We start from the raw sequence: 12,175 nt of genomic DNA on the forward strand, positions 1-12,175 counted from the left end.
AGGAATTAAGGACGAAAAACTCAGTGATGATGACATATTACTTAAGGTGAAGAATTTGCGCATATAATTAAATATACAGAGTCATTCGTTGCTGATTATTTTAAAATAGGCCCCTTAAGGTTAACGCCACAAGAATCGTGTGATACGAAACTAAAGGAATATCACGGAGTTGATTGTGAGAGTGAATATATAATTCAACAAATCAATGAATGCAATAACCCCATAATTGCAATGAATACTATCTAAACAGGGTCTGAATAGGAGAATGCCGCAATCAAAGGAACGATTCTACATAGTAGTGATATGGACAATATTTGCAATTGAAAGGTCATACAGGGACTAGAATAGAATCATGAAGGGATTATATAGTACGTGAATCAGGTGATGGCATTTTCCCAAGGGATTTCGGAATTCAATCCCTTTTTGAATGTTCCAAGTGAAAAAATCCAAAAAACTTCACGTTTCTTACGGGCTTTACTGCCACCTGAATTTTCTGCGAGTCTAATTTTTTCAATGATGCACCATTTAAAATCGTTGGGAGTATGATTTTTTTCTTGGAAATGTTTGACCAGGGGTGCTGTAGTTTTATGCGTGCGAATCGCTGAGCGATGTTCGGTCAGTCTAACCTGGATGGGTCTTGATGTTTCACCAACATAGCCAAGTTGGCAAGGGCATATAATGAAGTAAATGCAATTAGCTGTCTTGCAATTCCACATGTTGCCAGCCTCAACATGACAACCGTTGTGCTCCAAAGACTCACCCTGTAAAATGCTGGAGCAGGATTTGCAGGACGAGCATTTGACCGTGCCTCTCACTGGAAAATTATTTCTAATAGACCTTTGTACAAATTCAGAGGTGGAACCATTGGATGTAAACCGGGAATGAACAATCAAATCTTTCAGGTTTTTGTTACGTTTATAGGCAAACAATGGTTTCTCAAATTTAACTTGTGAAGTAGGGTTGGAGTTCAAAATGTGCCAATTTGTGTTCACAATATGTTTGACAGTATTGTCTAGGGTGGAATGTATGGTCACACAGACTAATTGCTTCTTGGGTTTGGGAACCTTTTTTCTGAGAAGAGCATCACGGTCGTAAAATCTAGCTTGTTTGAAGGAATCTCTCACAAGCCTGTGGGGGTATCCTCTGTCTAAAAACTTTTGGCGCATGATGTTGGCTTGAATATCGAAATCAGCTAGGTTGGTGCAGTTCCTTCTCACACGAAGGAATTGTGAAAAAGGTATACCGTCGCGTTGACTCCGGGGGTGAAAACTCTTGAAATGCAGAAGAGTATTTCTAGCTGTAGGCTTGGTAAATAGGTCAACTATCAGTTTGTTGTTTTGATGTTTAAATTGTAATTTTTGTGTGTAAACTGTACTATTGTGATTTTTAGTTTCATTATTTTCGATTCACTGCAGGTATCTTGTTTTTGTATTAATTATATGTTCATTTTTATTAAAATTTGATGATTTTAGATCAGCCATTCCAGCTATTCTATTGTCCTTGACTTGGGTCCTGCACTTGCTTATTTTATTTAGAATCCTTGACTGCCTAGGAAATTTTGCACACAGGTTGAAATCTTATTCATGCATGCCACCTTCATCCAGGAATTGGGAAAGATGACGTAGGCAAGGAATCTTCACTCTAATACCCTGTCAAGATGAGCCATATTGAGGAATGAGGATCGATGAAGGAAGATATGGCCCAACTTTAAGATCAGGAAATAACCTTGAGCTTTCTTTATTGACTACTTTTGCATGAATAGCTACAGTTTGCCTGTGCTGGCAAGATTGTTTCCCAAGGCATCACATAGCATTTTGGCAGGTTTATGCTGAATGTGCTTCTGCCATAGGCTAGAATGGAAAAAATAGGAAAGGTACACCAGGTGGGCCTAGCTAGTATAATTTGCAGTATGTTTTTTTATCTTCTTTATATTAAGATCAAAAAGCTTATTTAAGACCTATCTTTTGAAATATCACATTACTAACAGATGGGAAGATTTCTTCTTTTTGTGAAAGGGAAACTCACTGGATGGTGTGCAAACAATAGGAAATTATCAACACGAAGAGCCAAATGAACCACAGAATATATATGTAAAGTGTTGTATCGATCTGTTGATAGTGAGAAAAAGCAATTTGAAGTGTAGATTTGTGTATAGTAAGTAGATAAATCCAATAACTAAACTTTTATATTTGTTGTTTAAAATAACAAACATTATTCTTTTGCACTGAATGCCCATTTATCAAAGTTCCAATGACGTCTTCCAGTCTTTGGAAAGATTTATTATATTCCTTTGGCTAGCAGTAGCACTTATGTACTTATGATTAATTTTAGTTAAAATGTATAAATGTATCTTGTATATTTTATTTTTGATAGTGTGAAGATGAAGAGTCGACCTTAAAACCCAAGAAATCTGAAAAAGTATCAAAAATAAAAGGTGCCAAAAAAGCGCTGAAGAAGAATTTTAAAGTTAACACAAAAGTAAAATTTACTGATGATGGAAAGGTAAGTTCTCACACAAACCAATTACTCATGAGCTAGTGCCAGAAGATTAAGAAAATATTATTGCCTGAAATTGATTATCTGGAAAGTACAATTCGTTTCATTCTCAAATGTTTGCATTTTGATGTTTTTCATAGGCTTTTTCACTCAGTAAGTGTAGCATTATTGATGTGACATAACTATTGAATGCTTCTGCTCTCTTGTTCTTTTATTGTTCATTTCTGTATTGCAAGGTATGGTATATTCATGACTGCACAAATATGGTTTTGTGTCGGCATACAACACAGTATTTCAATTTTTAATCAATCAATCAGGGAATTTGAAAGCGCACTACTCACCCTTGAGGATCTCAAGGCGCTCGGGGTGGGGGGGAGGTTAGTTCAGCTCCGGGTTTAGCCGGAAGGCCAAGTCTTTAGTCTCTTCCTAAAGGTGTGCAGGGTGGGGAAGCGTCTGATGTCCACTGGGAGGTCGTTCCAGGCCTTGGAAGCGACGTAAAAGGAGGCTCTTCCACCCACTCTGGCTCAGCGGATGCGCAGGTTTCTGCCAGGGTGAGATCGGCTGAGCGGAGGTTTCTTTTGGGTACGTTGGAACAAACTCTGTCGTTGAGGTATTTGGGTTCGATGTTGTGGAGTGATTTGTAGGCATGAGTGAGTAGCTTGAAGGTTACTCTCTTCTCGACGGGGAGCCAGTGGAGCTCTCACAGGTGTTGGGTCATGTGCTCCTGTCGGGGCTCCTGAGGATGAGTCTGACCACACTGTTCTGAATGGTCTGGAGTCTGTGTAGTAGGGATTTGTTGTTTCCAGCATAGAGGGCGTTCCTGTAGTCCAGTCTGCTGGTTATGAGTGCATTGGTGATGGTCTTTCTGGCTTGGGGGGAATCCACTTGAAGGTCTTGCGGAGGGAGTTGAAACAAGTGGAGGCGATGGTGGTGATCTGGCAAGTCATGGCGAGGGAGGAGTCCAGGATGATGCAGATGTTTTGAGTGTGGTCTGTAGGGGTGGGTGGGTTTCCGAGGGCGGGTGGCCAGCAGGTGTTGTCCCAAGCCGCAGGGGATAGGACGAGGACTTTGGTCTTGTCCGAGTTGAACTTTAGGCAGCTGCTGCTCTTCCAGGCTGCGACATCCTTCATTCCTTACTGGAAGCTGAGTCTGCTTGCTTCAGGGTTCTTCGTGAGGGAGAGGATGAGCTGGGTGTCATCTACGTAGGATACTATACTGAGTCCGTGCTGTCTGACGATGGCTCTGAGGGGGCCATGTAGATATTGAAGAGCGTGGGGCTGAGTGATGATCCCTGGGGTACTCCACAGTTGATCTCTGTGGGTTCGTAGAGAAAGGGAGGGAGTCTGATATTTTTGGTTTTGCCGGCGGGAAAGGAGCGGATCCAATCGAGGCCAGTCCCCCTTATGCCGGCATTGTGGAGTCTAGCTGCAAGAGTGTGGTGGGAGACGGTGTCGAAGGCTGCAGAGACGTCTAGCAGGATGAGGGCTGTGGTGTGGCCCTGGTTGAGGAGAGTGCAGATGTCATCGGTGGTGGCAAGGAGGGCGGTCTCGGTGCTGTGGTTTCTCCAGAATCCAGACTGGGAAGAGTGAAGGATATCGTTCTCTTTGATGAAGGTGGTAAGTTGGGCGATGACGATTTTCTCATTGAGCTTGGATGTGAAGGGGAGGAGAGAGATGGGGCGGTAGTTCTTCATGTCCGTCTGGTCGGCGGATGGTTTCTTGAGGAGGGGCTTGACCTCAGCCTGCTTCCAGTGGTAGGGTAAAAGGGGCTATGGCGGCGGCTCTGTGGAAGATGTGCTGTGGGCAGGGGTCCATGGGGGCTCCTGAGTGGTTCCTCCTCATGGTCATGGTGGTCTCTTCGGTGGTGGCCGTCCTTGCTGGGGGGAGGGTGCTTCCTGGATTGTGCTTGCTGAAGTTGTCGTTGAGTGTCTTGATCTTTGTGTGGAAGTAGGAGCTGAGCTTGTCACAGAGGTCCTGGGAGGGTGTGACATCCGTGGCTTCGCTGGGAGATTTGGTGAATTTCTGGATGATGTTGAAGAGTTCTTTCGGGTTGCTGGAGTTGGTGAGGATTTTGTTCCGGATGAAGGTCCTCTTGGTGGCTCTTATTTGTTGGTGGTATTCTGTCATGACATTCTTGTAGGTGGTCTTGTCTGCGGTGGCTTTGCTGTTTCTCCATCATTTTTCAAGGCGCCTGCTGTGGAGTTTGCATCAGTCGTGGCAGAGGGGGGGTCGTGGATGAGGGTGGCGTAGAGGTGTTCATCTGTGACCTTGCCCCAGTTCCTTCATGGTGGGGGCAGTATGGGCAGGTGCGCAGTGGTGGTGTTGAAGGGGAAGTGGACAAAGTGGTGGTCCTTCCAAAGGGGCTGCAAGGTGTGGCTGAAGCGGACTCTGTTCCCTCCTGCGAAGATGGGGTCGAGGGTGTGTCATGCCTTGTGGGTGGGGGCGGTGATGAGCTGCTTCAGTCCGATGTTAGCGAGGTTGTCTAGGAGGGTAGTGGAGTCAGGATCACTGCGGTTGTCGAGGTGGAAGTTCAGATCTCCGATGAGAGTGTAGTCCCTAGAGGCAATGGTGTGGGGTGCGATGAGGTTGACTACGGAGGTGGTGAAAGAGGCACGAGGTCTGGGGGGTCTGTAGGCAAGGGTGCCTCGGAGCGTGGTTCTGGGGCTGGTCTGGATCTGGAAATGGAGGTGTTCGTGTTGGAGAGGGAGTTGCTCGTGCTGGCGGTGGACAGTCGGAGGGAGCTTTTGTGTGCAATGGCGAGTCCTCCACCTGGGCGTTGTGGGTGGTCCTTCGTCTGGATCTTGTATGTGTTGGGGATAGCGTTGCCGATGTCCGGGGCGGAGGAGGCGTTAGCCCAGGTTTCTGTGAAGAAGGCGATATCTGGCGAGAGGGTGTCCCAGATCTCTACACCATGTGTGTGCAGGGAGCACACATTGAGGAGGATGTACTTTAGGGCTTTGGAGGTGTTGGCGTTAGTTGTGGGGGTGGCGTCTGTACGGGTATGGTCGTAGGTGAAGGTATAGTGGCAGTGGCAGCAGGAGAACTGGCCATGGGTGGTGTTCGGAGTGGCCAGCTGGCAGTTGTTGTTCTTCCCTGGGTTGAGTGCGAGGAGGGCATTTGAGTCGAAGAGGTGTGTGGTTGGAGATCCAGGGGTTCTGGTGCTGGTTGCGGTCAGGTCGCAGACGGGCTTACCTTTGCGTGCCAGCGGCACGGCCGCCATTAAATAGGGAAGGGGATGGGAGGCGCAGCTGGGAGGCGGGAATTGGCAGGGGTGAGGGGCAGCGGCGGCGGGAAACGGGCGGAAATGGGGCTGAAAACAATAACAAGACAGGCACCAAAATAGAGGGCAACAGTTACAAGGCAAAACAAATAAAGAGCAACAGTAACACTGGCACAAAAACGGGCACAAGACAGGCCCAAAACATGAATAAAGGGCAACAGTGACAAAGGCAAAGAAAAACGGGCAGAACACAGCAGGCATAACACGGTGGCTCGAACCTTTACCTGCACCGGGCACTGAACAAGGCAGAGGCAGCAGCACAGCAGAGGAGCTGCAGAGGGAGAGGGCAGGTCTCTTTTGTTTTATGTCTGTTACTCTAAAACCAAGGCAGATGTTTTTCCTTTGCTGAAAGACATTTTTCATGATATGTGGCTTTCAGTGGATACAGTGATATTACACACCTTTTTTTTTTACCTCATTTACCCTCATAGAGAGTCATCTATAAATTGTATGAAAACACACAGTAAAATCACTTAAGTTTGACTGCCTCGAGATATTGATAGTGATAAAAAACCTGAAAAGGGTAAAGCATCAGGAGGAAACAGCCTCTCTGCAAGCCTATTCCAAAGCCCATTGTAGATAGTATGTTAGAGGTGTGCAAGGAGGTATACGTATCAAGCAGCTGCCTCTGTCAGTGAAAGAGGTAATTGTTCTTAAGCTCCCAAAGTCAGATCGAGGCCCAGAAGAATGTGGCTCGTAGTGTCCACTCTTTGATCCACACGGATTTAAAAGTTCTGTGCAAGATGCTGACTGCTCAAGGCGATAGAATCCCTGCTATACACTGGCCATTATGGTTTCATACCTCACAGAAGCATGCTGTTCAATGCAAGATGGCTCACATATTTAATACAGTGTGGAATCTGCTGAGGCGCAGTATGCGTCATACTATGACACATAGAGAAAGCTTTCTTCACAATGGAGTAGTCTAACTTGATCAAGGGGGCTAGACATATGGGCAGAGGGCATGGTTTATTTATTTTTTAAACACCAGCAGTTATTATAACATATCTCCTCACAGAAGGTAACATCTGAAAAAAGAAACATATGCATCTGTGAAGACAACTAACCATTATCCCTATTAACTGTGGAGTTTGAGGCACGTGGTGTAAGTGGTCTCATATTGTCGTTGCATCAAGTATAACCTCAGAGACGCCCATATATCTTTGAGTCTAGATCTATTCGACAGCATCTCTGCAGACATATTAGCATGTCTATCACAGACAGTAGCGCTCTTAAACCAGCGTTCCTGGGAGGGGATGGGCTACTCATCCAGTGGAGGGCCAGCTCTCATCTCGCCAGCAGTATAAGTACTGCCATAAGGTTCCCAACTGACTACGGTACCTTGGCTTCATATCCTAGCACTGTGACCTCCAGTGTATTGGGAACTTCCCAGTCCATCGCCTGGTATATCACACTCAGCACCTCCGTCCAGTGATCAGCAACAGTATAGTAAAAGTAAAAAATAATCATGATGACATCGAAGGCATTTGTGTGCTCTGGAGTTATCAAGTTTGTGTAATATAGCAGTGGTACAATATAGCTTATGCAAAAAGTTGAAGTGTGTACTCTTACGTTTATAATTCACCAAAAGTATAATCTCAAGCAATGCCAGATTTAAACTAGTTCAGTTCACTTACATCCACAGAACCTACTCTATGCCTGTATAACTAAACAAGGGATTCCTAGGATGTTATGTTATGTTAAATGGGTATTTATAAGCGCACAGCTACTCAATAGAGTGTCCCGGCGCTGAGGCGTAATAATAAACAGTTTGCTATGCAGTGGGACAACCATTGTTAGGTATTATTGCTGAAATAGCCAGGTTTTCAGTGATTTCCTAAACGCTAGGAGATGGTGCGTCAGTCTTAATTCCACCGGTAGATTGTTCCACAGTTGCGCCGCCTGAACCTGGAAGAAGCGCCCCCCTATCCGCACTCGGTGGTATTTAGGGGCACGTGCCAACTGAAGTGTTGAGGGCCTTAATGTATGGCGAGGGCAGTAGAACTGGACTCTCTTCATGATGTACCCGGCACCTATGCCGTGGAGAGCCTTAAAAGCCAGTCCATGGCCTTAAAATGGATCCTCTTCCGGATTGGGAGCCAATGCAGGGATAGCAAACCTGTGTACGTCTGTGCTCTTGGGCACAGCATTGGTATTGCTCTGGCTGCCTCATTCTGGGCCACTTGCAGCCTTGACAATAGATACTCCGGCAACCCTAGATACAGTATGTTCACGTAGTCCAACCTAGAGACTATCATGGCATGGACTACTGTTTTTCTATGAATGATAAGCAGGAGAGGCAGGAACTGCTTTCACATCTTCAACATGCCAAAGCAAGAGCCAGCCACTTCCTGAATCTGGGCCTGCATAGAGAGGTTCTTGTCCAGCTTCACCCCTAGATTTTTCACTGTTCTGACGGAAGTGGAAGGGGGAGATGTATTGGCTGGCCACCAATTACGCCATACACTGCTGGTGGGGGGATGGCCAAAGAATATGATCTCTGACTTTTCGGGATTACATTTAAGCTTATTAGCCTGTAGCCAGGAGAACACGTCAGTCAGACAGGAGTTAATCCTATATCCTTTAAAATCTGAGTCTTTATCGCAGGTGAAGAGAAGCTGTGTGTCGTCCGCATACGACACAATTTTTGCTCCATGAGCCTCGGCCAAAGATGCTAGTGGTGCCATATATATATTAAAAGGGTGGGGCTCAAGATTGAGCCCTGTGGAACTCCCACCACCAAAGGGGAATGGGGGCCTCAAAAGGCAGGGACCAGACTATTTGATTGCGGTCTTTCAGAATAAAGGCAAATCAGTTGAGTGTCGCACCCCCAAAACCGCATTCCTGAAGTCTCGCCAGGAGTTGGTCATGGGGGACGGTATCAAAGGCTGCAGATGAGCCCAATAATATCAATGCGGCCTTGCCGCCTTTATCCAAAACTTCCTTTATGGCGTCAGACACTTCCAGCAGCGACGTTTCAGTGCTGAAGTTCACCCTGAATCCGGACTGACTCTGGTGGAGATAGAATTAGTTTCAACAAAAGCTGTAGTGACCTGGTTCATGACTTTTTCCAAGGCCTTAGAAAAAAAAGGAAGCAAAGATATTGGCCTGTAATTAGAGGCCAATTCTGGGTCCAACGTTGTTTTTTTTAATAGGGGAAGAATTTTCGCCCTTTTCCAACTATCGGGGACACGGCCCGTTAACAAAGACAGGTTAAGGATCCGGTTAACCGCAGGATTGATAATCTCCGCTATTGATGCTATAATGCTGGCCGGGCATGGGTCGGAGGGAGAGCCGAATTTAAGGCCTTTCATGATTTCTAGTGATTTCTCCAAGGGAACCAATGGAAACTGGTTCAAAGATGGTTCTCTCACATGAATTAAGGAGACGTCTCCCTCACCACTGTTGCTCAGCACAGGGGACGTTATCGGGAAGGTCTTATGAATATTTTTAATCTTGTCCTGGAAATATATCACTGACTATTCTGAAAATTTCCTTATTTTTGTTCTTTGCTAGTTCAATTTTTGAGGAGAAAAACAGTTTTTTCTCCTCATGGAGTTGTTTATAGTGGGTCTTCAGTGCCTGTTTATAAATAATTTTATCATTAGGGTTGAAGCGTTTCCTCCGGTCCTTTCTAAGTGTTTGCAGATCCTCTTACTTTCTTTAAGGGCAGTTGTAAACCAAGGAGCAGAGGACCATACAGTTTTCACATGACACAAAACAAGGGGTGCAAGTTCCCCTACCCGGAGCTGAAGCCAATTGTCCAAGCCCTCCGCATCCACCTCTAGATCTCCACTAAAAGATATTGGATGCTTATTGATAGCAGTACTCTATGCATCGGGTGTAATTAAATGAAAAGGTCTAAAATTACTAAGCTGAGACTTCCCAGGGGCCTTGGGAAGGTTGGATTCCTTTCTAATTGTAAAATCCAAAAGGAAGTGATCAGACCACACGAGGGGAAGTGGTTGGAACATTCCTAATTTAACAGTAGAAAAAATCTGATCTAAAGTGTGACCCTTTTCATGAGTGGGAAGATGTACATGAGGGGCCAATTCTAACACCTCCAAGGACTCTTGTAGTCTGGTAGAATCTGAATCATCAAGTTTATCCTTGTGCAAGTTAAAGTCGCCCAATACCAAACAGTGTTTATGTTTCATGACAGAGGGTGAAACAGCATCGCCAATAGAGGCTAAAAACCTTCCTCCAGGGCCCGGGGGTCTATATATTAGAATGGCAGCCAAAGATTGGGTTACACCTAAATGGAAGCCAAGACATTCTGCGCCCTCTACTACCACCAAAGGAACTGTTATGGAGGAAAAATTGTTTTTGAAAATGATAGCGATACCGCCCCCTATGCCCGTCTGCCGATCCTTCCTAGTTATCTGATTGCCTGCCGGTATGGCGGAGGCTATGATATGGTTTGAGGCCTCATTTAACCAAGTTTCTGTTAGGAATAAAAAGTCCGGGGAATTCTCCACCAATAGGTCATAAATGTTAAGGACATGTTTAGTCATGGACCGTGTGTTAAGAAGCATTGCGCGAAGTTGCTTGTTAGTCTGAGATTGGTTAGTATCCCAGTTACCTAAATTACATCTGACCGGCTCCTTTCACAGCTGACCTGTTTCCGTGATGAAAGCGTCGCAGCCACATAGTGACGCATTGCGCAAATAAGGATGAAGGGAGAGGGGAGCACCCATTCACCTTCCTTCCTATTTCCAACAGCGTATGTATATTGTAGCATATGCGGGACATAGAAGTTGACTTACTGCCAGAGTGGCCGACGCCGACCGCCTCCGGGACGCTGACCGGCGCAGACGGGCTTGCCTTTGGCACGCCTTCGGCGTGCCCGCTGCGCGGCCGAGTCATCGCGATCTTTTATAGGGCAGGAAGGAGCCTAGAGCGCTGACCAAAGTAGGCGGACCCGCTCCTACACGCGGGTACTGCGGTCACGCTTAAGTGTTATAAAAAGGATTAAAACATGTTCAGAGCCCCTACAATTAAAATGCAAAATCAAAGTATAGCAGCAATAATCGCCCGATATGAGGCCACAGCGCACAGCAGTATTCACATGCAGCGCAGCCGAGACCTCGCGATCTTTTATAGGGCAGGAAGGAGACTAGAGCCCTGACCAAAGTAGGCAGACCTGCTCTTACAGGCGGGTACCATGGTCACGCTTAAGTGTTATAAAAAGGATTAAAACATGTTCAGAGCCCCTACAATTGAAATCAATAAAATGCAAAAGCAAAATCAAAGTATAACAGCAAAAATCGCCCGATATGAGGCCACAGCGGTATTCACACGCAGCGCGGCCGAGACCTCGCAATCTTTTATAGGGCAGGAAGGAGACGAGCGCTGACCAAAGTAGGCGGACCCGCTCTTACAGGCGGGTACCGCGGTCACGCTTAAGTGTTATAAAAAAGGATTAAAACATGTTCAGAGCTCCTACAATTAAAATCAATAAAATTCAAAAGCAAAATCAAAGTATAGCAGCAATTATCGCCTGATATGAGGCCACAGCGCACAGCGGTTATTCACACGCCTGATGCCTGTACTTTGGTCTAATGGAAGGAAAGTAAAGCTTCTGTACGCAACACATTTGGACTACAATTCTTTCTACATTGCACTCAGTTATATAGGGATATCAGCAATGACCCCCAAGTACAGCCTGTGGGGGGCCTGCAGATGGACATCTTAGTTTAGGACACGCTGGAGCAGTCATCAGAGGAGAACGGGCAGATGAACCCAGCATGAACAAACCACAAACTGCCAGAACAGAAGACTTGGGGGAGATTGGGCAATGATGGTTCAAAGGCTCTCTGACCCCTTCGGACTGGAGACTGTCATGAGTGAATTGGTCCAGGTGTGCTACATAACTGGTAGCAATGAAGAAGAAGAAGGGCAAAACAAAATTCTGTTTACCTTAACAAAAAACACATGTGTTGCACTTGATTGAACAAAGGAGGGGGATAGTGAAGAGAAGTGTAGTATATGCGAGCGAACAGAATGCAAAACGTTTATTGTTCGAAAATTAAAAGTGGCTTCGCTATGCCACGTAATGACATATTATACTTTATGCAAATTGCAAATTTGCAAATAGTAATTTCCATAATGACCATAGAGAAATGTGTTTAATGATTCTTCTGAATAGATGACCTCACATGCAGTGGTAAAGACTGTTTTAACTTGCAACTGCTGGTTTCACTAGAGCAAGAGACAGTGGTTGTGTGGCAGGGATGACTCGGGTTTACTTGGTGTGTTGTATTTCAATGACCAAAATGAAAATAAGGCTTTAAAAAATGATCTCCGTCAAGCGGGGAGGATGCTCAGATCAGTTCGCGGTCTTCATTCAAACTCTTTATTTTGATTATTTGTCTAATTCTCTGCTTGAGATTTAGTTTCC

General features: G+C 45.5%; 1 protein-coding gene across 1 annotated transcript in view; it reads left to right on the forward strand.

Moving 5' to 3' along the window:
• DDX10 (DEAD-box helicase 10) overlaps window positions 1–12,175 on the forward strand; it is an 835,384-nt gene that overhangs the window by 547,352 nt on the left and 275,857 nt on the right. Inside the window, exon 14 of the mRNA XM_078657055.1 lies at window positions 2,374–2,502. Within this exon, the coding sequence (XP_078513181.1) occupies window positions 2,374–2,502 (129 nt within the window). The remainder of the gene's footprint in view (window positions 1–2,373; window positions 2,503–12,175) is intronic.

The sequence above is a fragment of the Lissotriton helveticus genome, chromosome 8, assembly GCF_964261635.1.
Source record: "Lissotriton helveticus chromosome 8, aLisHel1.1, whole genome shotgun sequence".
In the NCBI taxonomy this organism is placed as follows: domain Eukaryota; kingdom Metazoa; phylum Chordata; class Amphibia; order Caudata; family Salamandridae; genus Lissotriton; species Lissotriton helveticus.